The 16,297-nt window shown below is 30.8% G+C and overlaps 1 protein-coding gene across 1 annotated transcript in view; it reads left to right on the forward strand.

Annotated features, from left to right (window-relative positions):
* ZBBX (zinc finger B-box domain containing) overlaps positions 1 to 16,297 on the forward strand; it is a 133,883-nt gene that overhangs the window by 97,995 nt on the left and 19,591 nt on the right. Inside the window, exons 9-14 of the mRNA XM_049775576.1 lie at positions 26 to 146; positions 3,049 to 3,155; positions 3,504 to 3,604; positions 6,543 to 6,622; positions 8,497 to 8,636; positions 12,800 to 13,101. Coding sequence (XP_049631533.1) covers positions 26 to 146; positions 3,049 to 3,155; positions 3,504 to 3,604; positions 6,543 to 6,622; positions 8,497 to 8,636; positions 12,800 to 13,101 — 851 coding nt within the window. The remainder of the gene's footprint in view (positions 1 to 25; positions 147 to 3,048; positions 3,156 to 3,503; positions 3,605 to 6,542; positions 6,623 to 8,496; positions 8,637 to 12,799; positions 13,102 to 16,297) is intronic.

The following is a 16,297-nucleotide window of genomic DNA, read 5'->3' on the forward strand; positions in this document are numbered from 1 at the left end:
CTACATATTATTTTCATTGTTATAGACTCATGGGAAGTTAGTGAGGTACAAACAGATCTGAAAATTTGGAGAGAACCATTGAAGATTGAGTTTAAAGAAGATAGTTTATCCTATATGGAAAAATTATGGCTAAAAAAACACAAAAGGTATTTTCTAAAAAAAATTTCTTTTATGAAAGATGAATGCAAGTACTTGGCTATTTGGAGATAATATCCAGTTTTTTTTTTCTTTTTTTTTTTTTTTTGGTGTGATGAATTGTGTTAATTCCTTATATGCTTAATCTTTTTTACATTTTTTCTTTCTTTCTTTTTATTTAAAAAACAAACAAACAAAACCTTCACCAGCGCAAGATTCCCATCACCAAAATCCTAAGTGTCTCTCCTCCCCAACCCCCTCTGGCATGTGCTCTAGACAGACTTTCTACTTCTCTCATTCAGTCACAATTTGTTATGATGGTTCTCAGTGTAATTATTTCTCTAACTGTGCCCATCACTCTCCGTGTGGCTTCAACTCGTGAGCTGGACCTTTCAGTCCTCCTTTCTTTTGTCTCTGAGAATCATTGCCCAAATATCTTTTATTTTTCTCAACACCCATAGATGAGTGAGACCATTCTGTGTCTATCTCTCTCCCTCTGACTTATTTCACTCAACATAATAGACTCCATATACATCCATCTACAGGAAAATTTCATGATTTCATCTCTTCTTACGGTTGCATGATATTCCATTGTATATATGTATCACAGTTTCTTTAGCCATTCATTCATCTATATATTCATTTATATTAAGCTGAGAAGCTTCTGCACCTCAAAGGAAATAGTGCCCAGAATACAAGAGCCACCCACTGAGAGGGAGAAACTATTCACCCAATACCCATCAAATAAGGGGTTAATATCTAAAATATACAAGGCACTGACAAAACTACAAGAAAAAAACATTAACCCTATCAAAAAATGAGAAGAATTGAACAGACACTTTGACAAAAAAGAAAAAAAGAAAAAAAAAAGAAATACAAATGGCTAAAAGGCAAGTAAAAAATGCTCCACATCACTAATCATTACGGAGATGCAAATCAAAACAACTATGAGGTACCATCTCACACTACAAAGATTGGCGCACATCAGAAAGAATGAAAACAAGCATTGCTGGCGGGGATGTAGAGAGAAAGGAACTGTTATTCACTGCTGGCGGGAATGCCGTCGAGTCCAACCTTTATGAAAAGCAACATGGAGATTCCTCCACAAGCTGAGTTGAGCTCCCATATGATCCAGCTATACCACTCCAAAGGATATACCTGAGGAACATAAAATACAATACAAAAATCCCTTCCTCACACCTATATTCATTGCAGTGCTCTTTAAAATAGCTAGACTCTGGAAACAGTCTATTTTCTGAAATTTTACATCATCTATATGTAAAACAAAGAGTATTTTGTTCCTTGCTTTGTAACATGCTTTTTGTAGTAATATATATTTTCATTGGCATACAAAATTTATTTTTATTTATTTAAACTTGCCAAGTACAAAATAATTTATTTCATTATTTTATTTTATTTGTTGTTTTTACAACAAAATGGTAAGTGAAATTATCAGAAAATAATTCAGAGAAATAAAATAATTTATTTTATTTTTTTCATTTTTTGCTTTTTCAATAATTATTTAATATGCATAAATAATTTAAAAGTATTATTAAATATGGAAGTTTCTACTGTTGTAATAAGAATTTAATTTCATTTGTATATATATAATAGAACTAATTGAGGTTTTTCCTTAAGAAATAAAAGTGAACATGTGAAAAAGAAGGCACAGATATGGTGCAGAATTTAAAAAAAAATGCAATCAATGAAAATATATTTGGAAGGAAGATATTGCTAAGATATGAAGGAAGATATTTACTAAGAAGATAAAATTTGAGACTATTATTTTCAAACCATCTACTTTAAGTTAATTTGACCAGGGCCCGGAGAGATAGCACAGCGGTGTTTGCCTTGCAAGCAGCCAATCCAGGACCAAAGGTTGTTGGTTCGAATCCCGGTGTCCCATATGGTCCCCCGTGCCTGCCAGGAGCTATTTCTGAGCAGACAGCCAGGAGTAACTCCTGAGCACCGCCGGGTGTGGCCCAAAAACCAAAAAAAAAAAAAAAGTTAATTTGACCTTTCGTTTTATAAATTTAATAATAGTATTCACATATATTTTATACATAATATATCATTATATGTACCATTTTGTATATTATCTAATGAAAATGATATGATTTTAGAATAAACTCTAGCTGTTACATGTCAATTATAAATTATGACTAAGCATTCATGTAGTCATTTATGATTTTTCTTGACTTTATTTTTCATATGAAATTAATTAAACCCTTTATAAATCAATCTTAATTTGGATGATAAAAGCCACAGCTGAGCACCTCATATTTGTATCACAAAACTATCTTTTTTTTTTTTTTTTTTTTTTTGGTTTTTGGGTCACACCCGGTGGTGCTCAGGGGTTACTCCTGGCTGTGTGCTCAGAAATAGCTCCTGGCAGGCACGGGGGACCATATGGGACACCGGATTCGAACCAACCACCTTTGGTCCTGGATCAGCTGCTTGCAAGGCAAACACCGCTCTGCTATCTCTCCGGGCCACAAAACTATCTTATAACCCTGTTGGTTGGTATAATTTTAGAAACATTTCTTCATTTGTCTTAAGATTCTGAAGATAGTAAATTTTGTAGATCCATTGTACATTTATAAATGAGCATTTTAAATAGATTAATGCATTTATAGAATCCATGTGGCTTTTTGAAAATACTGACATATTTTTATTTTAAACTAAAACAGTTTGAAAAGCACTAGAAGAACTTTGTGTGGTGTTAATTTTATTCATAAAGTTATTTTAATAGATTTATATTTGGTGAATAGAAATATTTGATTTGGTGAATAGAAATATTACCAAGATTTTAAATTAATTTTGTAAACTCATTTGTTATATAAATCAGATCTTGTATGAAAAGTTTAAGTTAAGGAATGCTAGTCATTTAATTGTTCTATTACTGTATTGTAGTACTCTACAGGAGAAAAATCGAAACGTGCATCCGGATACATTCATGGCACATAAAACTGCTAGTGAAGCCGAGTGTTCTCACAATGAAAATAATCAACATAGTGATGGTTAGTTCAGTCACTTTATATAATTTTAAATTCATTATTTTAGCTTTTATGCCAAACATTAAATAGTATCTACTTTTTGAAAATTGCATCATTATGTGTAGACTTAATGACCTTAGTCTCCATATCAAAATTTACTATTTCTTCTTTCCATTCTCTAAATTTATTTGTTCTTAGATTTTATTTAAAATTGATTGCTAAAGTAAATATTTACTTTTATGAGGAAATTAAGAAAGCTTATAATTTTTATAGACAGACAGTATAGTAGCATTTTTAACTATATTGTTTAAAGAAGGTAAATTATTAGGTAACTATACTGTGTTGATAATATTTACAAACATTGCTTTCTAGTTGAGGAGAACAAAGCAGAACATGAAGATATTTTTCTGCCTGCACAAGAACTAAACCTAGAGAGATGCGAACCAACTCTAAAAATAATTGAGCTGGATGATGTAAGTGCATAATAAACATAACACATTGCTTAACAAAAAGAAAATTCATAAAAATTACAACTGTACATTATTTTCAAACTAATTTATTTTATAATTTAATGTAGTTTGAAAGGTTTTAAGAAGTATTATAAGTATATTGATAGAATAAAAGAGTATTTTATATAAAGTAAATTTTCAAATGCTTGGATTTTTTTTAAAGCAGGTGAGTGATAGAGCATGCTTTAATATTTTTACTTATATAACTTGGGGGGGTTGGGTCACACCTGGTGACGCTCAGGGGTTACTCCTGGCTATGCTCTCAGAAATTGCTCCTGTCTTGGGGACCATATAGGACGACGGGATTGAACCATGGTTCGTCCTAGGCTAGCGCGGGCACGGCAAGAAGCCTTACTTCTTGTGCCACATCTCTGGCTCCTTAGTTATATTATTTAATGTCTGATTAATCTTATGTTATAAGATCTCTTAAAAGAATGAAAAATCTTATATGTAATATGTCTAGCAGGGTGTGTATATGACAAACACAATGTCTCAGAATGAAAATAATCAACATATTGATGGTTAGTTCAGTCATCATTATATTTTTTCAAATTCATTATTCCAGCCTTTTATGCCAAACATTGAAAAGCATATATTTTTTGAAAACTGTATCATTATGTATAAGTCTCCATATCAAAATCTATATCTCAAGAAAACATGTTTTCTGAATGGCATTTATTTCCTTTTCAAAGAATATGTAATTCATTGCTTGCATTGACAAATATAACACATTTTGTATATTATTAGTATTATTTAAGGAAATTATTACAATAGTAACTTCAACTTCTACAAAACACTTAATATAATAAGCTGATGGTAAAAAAAAGCAGTAGTAGCTAGATATTACACTTAAAAGTTTAATTTTTGATATATTAATCTGGACAGATAGTACAGCAGGTAAGGCATTTGATTTGTACCTATTGATTTTGGTTTAACTGATAGAAATACGTATGTTTTTTGAGACCGACAAGAGTGTACCATGAGTAAGCCTTGAGAAACTCCATATATTATCCCCTAAAACATAAATAAAAACAATAATACATTACCCACTTCATGGGTATTACTTCTTGTTATATTTTAGTAACAAACAAGCAATTAAAATTTATTAATAATTATTATAATGTCTGTTCTGGCGCCAGATAGATCGTACAATTGTAAGATGCTTTCCTTATATGCATATCCTGTCCATGTCCAATTCTCACGTCACATATCATAGTCACAGCACCATCCAGGTGTGATCCCTGAGTTAATAGCCGGGAGTGCTGCAGGTGTGGCACAAAAATAAAACCAAACGAAACAGTAAGAAAGTTATGTGGTAATTTTTTCATGTGCCTTATTTCTTCTTTGAGAAAGTGTCTGCTCATTTCTTCTGCCCATTTTTTGATGGGGTTATTTTTTTTTCTTGTTAAGTTCTCTCAGTGTCTTGTATATTTTGGATATTAGCCCTTTATCTGATGGGTATTGGGTGAATAGTTTCTTCAATTCTGTGGGTGGCTTTTATAACCTACATCAATATTTCCTTGGGAATGCAGAAGCTTCTCAGCTTAATATTGTCCAATCTGTTTATCTCTGCTTCCATTTGTTTGGAAAGTGATGTAGACACTATTATAATAATACCCAGAAACAATAAAGATGACAACCAGAAGAACCAGTTCACTATTTGAAGCTCACCAAAAAGAGTGGTGAGTGCTGTTAGAGAAATAACTATACTGATGACTACCATAACAATATCAATGAGTGAAAGTAGAAAGCCTGTCTCAAATACAGATGGGGGGCTAGAAGGGAGATGGGGGTCATTGGTGGTGGAACTGTTGCACTGGTGAAGGGTGGTATTCTTTACATAACTTACACCCAACTACAATCAAGTTTGTTATCAAGGTGCTTAAATAAAAATATTATAATTTAAACAAAGTTCTGAGGGAGACTTTATGTCTTTACATGCTGCTTATCCTTTTCAGAGTTTAAAAAGGTATTTTACCTACATCAAACTTTTCAGGCAAAAATTATTTATAATACTTTCTTGCCCAGAAATCTATCTTCTTTTGAGCAAACAAAAAGTGCTTCTTCCCAATGGCATCTCAGTATACAGCTGCCCACATATAATTCTCCCCATGAGCCATAGTGCTCTTAGGGGGAATACAAAATTTATTAATGAAATATATCAGTTGTCCTCAATACTTTGCTTGATCTTATTGTTATTGTGATAATAATAGTATTAAAATGAAGGAGGAAGAACCACCTGGAATATTGCACTTTGCTTTAGGTTACTATGTAACAAGTAAATATATCTATCTATTAAATACATATATGTATGTATATGAATTCGATAACACAGGAGTATGTGCCTATCATACACATATAGTTATGATTTGTTTTTAAGTTCTTGATACAAAATAAGCTTATAAAATATTTACCAAAAAACTAAAAACACGTTACTCTTTGATCTATTTGACTTTTAAATTATTTAATAATGGGGCCGGAGAGATAGCACAGCAGTAGGGCGTTTGCCTTGCTGGCATCTCATTTGGTCCCCTGAGACTGCTAGGAATGATTTCTGAGCACAGAGTCAGGAGTAAGTAATATTTGAGCACTGCCAGGTATGGCCCCCAAATAAATAAATAAATAAATAAATAAATAAATAAATAATTTAATAATAAAAAATAGTTATTTTTGACCAGAGTATGTTAGTAGTGATAAAATGACTAAAATCCATATCCTGAAAATTTTGAGAAATTTTGAATGTATTTAGGTATAGAAGTTTTGTTTATGGCATATAGTCATAGAGCTTATGACATTATACTTGCATGAAAAATTTTCTCTAATAATATCCATAAATTAGATGACTAATGTATAATAATTTTTCTTGAACATGCAAATATTATACAATATGAATTCCATTAAGACTTATGAAGAAGACTTTGAAGAAATAGGAAATATCGTGCCTTACAAAGTTGAGTTAGCTGATACAAACTGTCAACAAAGGTGATCACTTTGATGCTTATTTAAGTGCTATAAATATCAAGTATTTCTTTAGATAATAAATTTATGATTGTATGTATATTTATATGATTTTAATTTTTTGTGTACTGGTATAGTTGAAATTTTCTATAAAAATTACTGATTTTAATATGTAATTTATTTTTCTGTAGAGGGGAATTATTATTAATTGACAAGTTATCCAAGTATGTTGCATTTTATTGAGTTTTATACTTTTGTCCAAAGATGATATTTGTTATTTTCTTATTTCAATTGATATAAACCATAATCAAAATAGCTGTATACTAGTGTAAACACTGAGAATATAAAGAGCTCCCAAGCCATAGATTACTTCCCAGGTTGTATGTAATATATGGCAAATAAGTGAGCAATATATGTGCAGTGGTTCTTTTTTTCTAACTTTTTTTTGTAGAATTTTGTTATCCATAAAAGAAATATAACTAAGTCTTGACTATTAATGTTAAAAATTGTTTCAAGTTCTTTTTTGTTGTAAATTTAGCTAGAATATAATATATTTAATTACAAAATATTGGATTGGATACATAACAATAAAATTTCCATCACAAAATATTGAGTTGAATAAATATCGGAATTGAGTTTCAATGAAGAAGTCCCTATACAAAATTCTATAAGTTCAAAACAATTTGGTCTCTTGTAAAGAATGCAATGGGCCTAAATGATGCCATTGATTCTGAAAAAACAACAGCAGCAATACTTGTTGGACTCCTTAATTGCAGGCATCTAGTATCAAAAACACTTTTGGCAGGAGATAACCTTTTAACTTGATAAGAGCTTTATTCACACAGAAATGAATTACATGTTTTCCCTCTGTATATTAATTCTTTATATACTGTCAGAGAATGCAGAAAATATTGTTGATCATAATTTGACAATAATTTTGCATCATGGCTTTGGAAGTATCCATAGTTTCTTCTTTTTCAATAATCATAAATGACCTTCCTGTTGTTATTGTGGGATAAGAAAGACAACACTCAGCCAAGCTCAGGGCTTAATCATAGCTCTGTACTCAGAAAATACTCCTGAGAGTACTCAGGGACAAAGCATATAGGTGCTAGGGACAAATCTAAGTTGGATAAGTGCAAGAAATGTGTCTTACCTCCTGTGCTAACTCTCCAGCCCAAATTACCATTAAGCTTTTTTGCACTTGTATTTGCTTTTGGGTCACACCCAATAATCTGCAGGGGTGCTCTTGGCTCCACATTCAAGAGTTAATCCTGAGAGTACTTTGGGGAACCATATTGGGTGTCAGGGTCCATGACTAGGTCAGCTGGTTGCCAGGCAAGCACCTTATCCACTATTTATTTTTCCACTCATGATCTTTTTTTTCTAAGAAGAATTGTAACTATAAGTGACACAAGAAGATATTACAAATTATACATAACTCATCATATTTTATGATATAATGTATAGATATATATGCAGTATTTTGTGGTACAAAATGCATATAAACTAAATTATATAATTAATAAAATTGAAACATAAGTAGAACATACAGCTTAGTAACTTACAATTTATTGGTGGATTAATGTATAAAGCCACTGGTTTTTGTGGATATAAAAGAGCATTACCACACATACATTAAATAAAGAATCAAAGTATTTTAGAATGATTTAAAAGTTGAAATCCTGAAATTGAATCAGATTGGCCCAATTACATATTTCTTTCATATAAGTGATATTTATTATTTGTCATTAGTAATATGTTTAGAATACTGGGTTAAGTGTCTAAATATCCTTGTATCCTTAAATTTTAATTATTTGTTTTAATAAGCTGACGTTTTTAACTTTATTTTTTAATATCATTTATTTTGACTTCATTGCTGCCTGTCAATTTGAAAGTTATGCATCTCATGATGATCAGAATTCTTTTCTGTATGAAAATGGCATCCTCCATCGACATTTTTTCATCAAGAGTAAAACAGACTTCTTACATCGTTATCTGAGTAGCAGATTTTCTTATTGTAAAGATAATCTAAGAGGTAATTTTGTCCTATTACTTAATATTGTTGACCATGAGTCTTGTAACTTAATAAAACAATAGTTATTGTACTATATAAGAACTCTTAAGAGACTTTTATAAACTGTTCATTTAAGAAAATAGATTGAGGAGCCTTAGTGATAGCACAGTGGCAGTGCCTTGCATGCAGCCGATCCAGGACAGTTAGTGGTTTGAATCTTGACATCCTGTATTGTCCCCTGAGTCTGTCAGGAGCAATTTCTGAGAGCAGAGCCAGGAGTAACCCCTGAGCGCCGCTGGGTGCGACCCCAAAACCAAAACAAACAAAAAAGAAAACCATTAAAAAGAAAATTGCCTTAATATTGTGCTAATCTCTTGAAAATGATTCCTTTGCTGTGAATAATGGTATCTTTATACGAAAAAGAAGTCAATCTAGGTCTCTAAATATTGCAGGAAACTAAGCTAACATACATATAAAATCCCAGTGATATAGATATAATAGACATTAAGTTTCAATGCCTTAGACTAAATCTATCAAACATTTTCAAATTTAATATAAAGTTTCAAACAATTGATAAAACCAGGATAAATCAACTGTTCATGTTTATATAGGTGTATGGTTATTAATAGTAGTTTCTTTAAGATTGGTATAATTGAAATTCTGTATGCAAATACTGGTTACAATTTCCAGATAATGAAATAATAAAAGACAGTTACAGAAAGATACTCTGATTTCGAGTCTTATTAGTTTTCTTTTCTACCTTTCACTGTGACCTTGAAATACATCACTTAATTTCTTTGATGTAACTTAAACTAAAAGTAAAATTATTTCCAATATGTTTTAAAATTATATATCATCTACTTGATATTTACATAAAGTTAATAAGTATATATTATGAATTGGGAGATGTTAGAAAGCATTATTTTAAGTAACTAGTTATAAAACTAGTGATTATCTTGTGATTTGTTAGCAGATGGTAAATAACAGTGATTTGTGGCAATCCTGCTGGTCTTGGAATTCTCAACTACGAAGACACAAATCATTCTGACCAACAATGGACTAACTCCATATAGCAACACCCAGAACTTCAGATTTCCTACAGATACATTTAACACGCACGCACACACACACACACACACACACACACACACACACACACACACACACACACACACACACACATACACACACACACATTAATTTAGATTTAAAATTGTTGTTTACCCTAAATGCAGAATTTAAAAAATTCTAGTTGCTTATCATTTACATTATGGCATCTTTGAATTGAGTAGGATTTCTACAAGTATTTTTGTGTTTACTGATTTAATATTTAATTTAACCAATTTTATTATGCCTTCATGATAATATTGAAGAAAATTATGCTTTAATGTTTTGTTTGCTTTTTTCTTCATTTACCCTCAATTTTCAATGAAAAACAAACTAATCTATTTAGTAGAGAGTAAATATAGTAAAAACTTAAGATACTTGCTTTCCATCAACAAACTAGATATAGAGTTCAACCAAGGTCACTAAATATGGTTTCCTAAGCATAGATTTCAGAGTAAACCAGTGGCCCTCAAATAAACAAAACACACAAAACCTAAATTAAGTATGATGTTTCATTTTTCTGTGTGAAGAGGGAATGTTGACAATAAGGCCCACAGGAATGTTACTTTACATATAATTATTTTTCATATATAATTGAATATATATATTTAGGTTAACTGCAAAAAATATGCAGTAAATGCAGAGTTCCTTTGTACTTTATATTACTAATAACCTATAGTTTTTCCTAAAATAACTTTCCAATCCACATTTATATATTGAATTAGAGTTAGTATTCTTGCTACTTAGTCTGTCTGAAAATGTGTAATTAAATATATTTACCATATAGGATAGTTTCACTATTCTAAAAATACTGTTTTGCTTTCAATGTTTTCCTTCCTTCTTGCTCCTGGAAACCACTGGTATTTTTTACTGTTTACCTAGTTATGTTTTGCCCACATGTCCTATAGTTGTAATATTAAAGTATGAATTATTTCAAACTGTTTTATTATGTAGAGATGTGAATTTAAAGTGTCCCTTGGTTTCTATGCCTTCAATATCCCTTTATTTTATTGTGAATAAAACTTCAGATGTATCAAAATTGGCACACTCACACATTATGAAAAATCTTGCTTACATACAACTTTTTACAATTATACATTATGTTTTTTGGTTTTGGGGGAGGATGGAGGCAAAAAAGGAATATTTGTGGCTCTGTGCCCATGAATCAACCTGAAGGTTAGGGAATTTTGTAAGATATCAGAAGTTTGAACCCAAGTTGGCTGCACACAAGACAAGATCCCTGCCTCTGGAATAACTCTCTTGGTGATAGATTTTTCATTGGATATATTTTTGTTTCTTTGGCTAAATACTAAAAATTTTATTGTTAAATCATGTTTAAATTGATAAGAAATAAGTGGAGTTTGTTTCCCAAAGTGACTATAATATTTTAAATCCCACTAAAATAATTTTTCATTATCATTTTTATATTGTGAATGATTGGGTTGTTTTTGTCCTCATAATTATTATAAACTGATATATCATTTGCTTTTCATGTAAAGCTGTTGAATGAGTTGATGTTGATCTATATTCCCCTCTCTTTATAAATAACACACATATAGATATATATCTACATGCAGATTAGATGATGAACTATCAAAGGCTTTTGCAAATTTTAGACAAGTTGTATTGTAAAAATGAGAAGTCTTCTCAGAAGTATTCTTGAAGTAAACAAGTTGTGTTATAATTTTAATATAATGTAAAATAAAAGCCTAAAGAATAAAAAATCTATATGCCTTATGAAATAAAAAATATATTGGGAGAGAAATGACACATAATCAATTTCAGTTGCATGAGTCTGTATAGTGCATTTTATTTTTATTAATGAAAGCTCTGTAGAGCTGAAGTAGACACAGAGCCTGTAGGGCTCCTGCCTTACACACAACTGACCCAAGAATGACCTTTGGCACCATATAGTTTTCCCTAAGTTCCACGAGAAATGACTCCTGAATGCAGAACAAGAAATAAACTCAGAGTACTGCTGGGTTTGGCCCCAAAAGTAAAAAACAAAAACAAAAACAAAAAACATTTAAATAATAAAAATAAATAAAAGCAATGTGTAAAAGCATTTAAAAACATTCCCATTATACATGTAAGAAAGACTAACATTTTACAGAACTGAGTGCTCATTATATTCACCTGGAGAATTTGATAGAAAGGGGAAAATATTGCTGTGTCTGATTTAATTGGTTTCAGATCAAAATAACACTGCTACTTATTTTAAAGAACCTTTAGATGATCCCATTGTGCATCCAAGTTGAAAACCAATGATCTAAAACAAGTGAGTTATTTAAAGCAGACATAATGAGTTGGGTGACTAATATAATCTTGCTCGTTTTGTAGTTTTTCAGAGGCAGGTGTCCCAACTTAAGCATATTTTTGTGCTCTTAAATGCTGTTACTCTTTTATCTGGCAGATCTCCCTTTGCCCTCTCCTTGTCACTAGGAATACTAATGAAAGAAGTGAGATGTGGAGATAAGGTTTCCTATATATTATTTCTGAAAAATTCCTACTATAAAATTTGAGTGAGTGAATCTATAAAACAATAGTCAAGGAAAGGAGCAAGAAAGGGGAAAAAGACAAAAACATTTGAACAAGGCTAAAATAAAAGTGTCAATTTCATTGCAAATCAAAATTTGTTCCCCTCTGTCAGTCTAATGAATTATAAATGTGGTTATACATGAACTGATTATCATGTAAAAATATAAGAATAATTGTATGAGTAGCTAAGTATTTTTTGGTTTGATTTATTTATTCATTTAGTCTTCGGTTGTGCTTAGGTCATACCCCTGGCTCTGCACTCAGAGATAACTCCTTAAGATCTCAGGGTACCAAATGGTGTTCCAGGATCAAGTCTTTACCTCTTCCTCTTCTTCCTCTATTCCTTTTCTTTCCACCTCCTTCCAACCCCGAATAATCCAGTAATATCTTTGGACAATATAGCCCTTCAATAAATTTTTCTTCACATATACACAAACATAATGGTAATGATATATGTATTGATAAAGAATATTAATTAATTAAATTAATAAGTGTGGAGATTTTATTTATTTAAAAAATAAATATGTATTTTTTCACAGCAGGAGCTTCAATTACAGATTTGAACAACAGTGAGGGACCTGATGCATCTTCTCATGCCACCAAAGAAGTAGTTGATTATGAGTTGTTCAAACGAAAATTTGAAGAGAGAAGCATAAAAAGAAGCCAAAGATATGATGATTCTCACATACTACATAACAGAAAGGATTCATTGCCAAATGTAGATTTAGAAAAACCTTCCAGTAGGGAGAAGTTATCCGAAGATGAAAAGGAATCCTTGAAATGTGTCAATTTACATTTGATGCAAAACTTTGAAATTTCTAAAGCTTCAGAGTCATCACTGGTAAGTCTATAATGTTTATTAAAATGTTGTAAGAAATAGGGGTCAAAGAGATACAGGTAGGGCACTTGTCTTGCCTGAGCTGATAAGGTTCAATCCTCAACATCTCATCTGGTCCCCTAAGTACTGCTAGGACTGATTCCTGAATGCAGAGTCAAGAGTAACCCCTAAGTATCTCTGGGTTTGGTGCCCGAACAAATTAAAAAAACATTACAAATGTATAATTATGCAATATAATTATGTAGTATATGCAATTATGCAGTATATCAAATGTTACTTCCTATTGGAGTTAAATTGTGGTAACATTATTACACAGTGGTTTAAAAATGACTCAGCTACCAAATAATTTTAATGATTTAGGGGACAAATTATAATATAATAAATAATATGACAATATTTTTCCAAAAATAATTAGACTGTAAGACTCACCTCAGACATCAAAATGTGTAAGATAATCTTTCTGCATTAAATTAATAATATATATGAATATTATATATAAATTATATGAATTCATATACTATATGAATAAATTTATATACTAAATGTATATTTTACTGGAAACTATTTCATTGGTTAACATATAAGACATGCAAATACACAAAACTAATTTCTATGACTTAATGTAAATATTACTTTTATAAGGTAATTATTTGAAAATATGATTAATATATATGATTAAATAAATAAATATAATAATTAATTAAACAAAATCAATTAATAAACTGTTTTATTTTTGTTAGAATGATTGGTAAAACAACATATTTAATTATTGCCAAACAGTTGCATTTTTAGCAAATAAAACTATTTTCATTTAAATTCTACCTATTGAAATTATTAAATAGTATAATTTATTAATAACTATTACTAAAATGAAAAGATCAAGTTTATTAATCATTTAATACTGGGGTGGCAAACAAAAATTTTACCCTCATTCAAAATGGCAAAATGCAATATGTGTTTAATATATTATTGTTAAAATTATATGCTTTTGTGTGAGTGTTTGTCTGTTTTGGCAGGTCACTGTGTGATGTGGCTCTCTGACTCTCACAGTTTAAAATTTTGGTTCTTTGTGTCGAACTTACTCGCCACCCCTGATTAGTAGCTCTTTCAAGCAGTGCTCAGAGGAACTTGGGCCATTTCCAGAAGTTTTTGGCTACTTGACTGGTGTCTCTGTGGTAGAGCCCTAAATTTCAGTGGGACTAGGAGCACTTCCTGTTCAGACACATCTATTCAGTACCCAAGGATCTCCAGGAATATCAAGAAGCACTTGTCCTCTCCATGGCCACAGCCAAGGAAGTCCAGGCAGACCATGTAGTGTAGGGAATAAAAATGGGTGAAACACAATTGTAATATATCTATGATTTAGCTTATTGATATTTTAAATACCTCAGAATTACTATTAGAAAAAATGAGCTGTAAACTATATGGCATTAATTATCATAATCTAGATGCTGTGTTTGAATAGCCTTTTTTCTAATGACCAGAAACTGCTTTCATCCTCTCTGATAGAAAAATTCTTTAAGGGGGAGTTGATTTGATTTTTCAGAGTTGTTATTTAAGATCCACTTTGAATGTTGAGAAGTATGTTTTAAACTTAATTTTTGAGCAATTATTTTGTAAAGGTAAGATTCTAGAAATAAGTAATAAGTAACAGCAGTGAGAGTGGTCTCAGTGCCAACGCAGAGTCAGGAATTCTTGCTTTTGATTTTTAAATGTCAATATTTTTCTTTGTGTGGTTAGAAAAAGGCACAAACAAAACAAATCAGATAGAAAAATAACCTTGCCAGTTAGTATATAAACAAACCTACCAATGCTTAGTGTCTATCTCCCCCAAAATGTTTAGATTCTAGATCCTCATTGTCTAATCCAAATATTAGTTCTGCTAGAATTTAAAAATCATGCACTTGGTAAGCATTGTCTTAGGAAGCCAGAGAAAACATCATGAGTGAACTTGAATTTGTCTCTGAAGAAGACACAAGGTATTGTAATTAATTTTACTTATAACTTAAAATTTACATTATTTGTAACTTACAGTGATTTACTCCCTTGAAATAGCTTGCCTTTATGCTTTTATTTAGTATATTGGGGAGTTATTAATATAGGATAGACACTGATAATTGTAGCACACCAAAAATGATCACTTCTGGGTATCTAATTTGTTTTTTATTAAGAGTTATAATTTGAATTCCATTAATATTTTTCTTATAATAAAATATTAATAGTATTGAGCTGTGACATTCCGTACATCTCATTAAGAAAGATGTATATTCAAAATTTTTTTTTCAGTCTCCTTGCAGCACAAACATCTTTAGTTTTTTGTTTTTGTTTTTGTTTGTGTTTCGGGGAACCACACCTGGTGACACTCAGGGGTTACTCCTGGCTATAGAGCTCAAAATTCACTCCTGGCTTGGAGGACCATACGGGACCATATGGGAAACTGGGGGATCAAACTGCAGTCCGTCCTAGGCTAGTGCCAGCAAGTCAGACACCTTACCACTCCACGCCACTGCTCTGGCCCCACATTTTTAGTTTTGTTCCCATTCGTTTGGCTTTTATTTGCCATTCTTTTTGGCCCTCATGATTAACTTATCTCATAATAATCACATGGACCTAGTCTCATAGACCAGAGTATACAATAGAATATAAAAAGCAGAAGAAATAATAATAAATCATGATAAAATCGCTAATGACTATACATCAGTAGTCTTAAGTATTATTTGTAGTATAGAAATGGAAATTATTGCTTAGAAGATACTTTGGGTGCTTCATATTTTTCATATTGTATCAGTATACCTGTACCCATTAATATAATCCAAGGTACCCTTCTAATTTATTCACTAATATTTGGTCTGAAATTCATAGGAACTACTCTTTTATACTAGAATGATGTATTTCTATACTAGTGTATATTATGTTATACTATACAATAATATACTATTAGTATATAGGTTATATATTATGCCATGTATTATACATACATGCTATATGTATATTAATATATGTTAATATATAACTCTATAATTACATTAACTTATTGTTATTGATAGTAAAATATTTCTATAGTGCACAAATTTATCTTTTAAATTTCTGATTAATTTATTTATCATCATGTATATATATCATTGATATATAATTCTATGTACAAGTAACTATAAAGACATTAATTATTTTATACATTGACAAATGACTATCCTTTTTG

Source organism: Suncus etruscus, chromosome 6, assembly GCF_024139225.1.
Source record: "Suncus etruscus isolate mSunEtr1 chromosome 6, mSunEtr1.pri.cur, whole genome shotgun sequence".
Lineage (NCBI taxonomy): Eukaryota > Metazoa > Chordata > Mammalia > Eulipotyphla > Soricidae > Suncus > Suncus etruscus.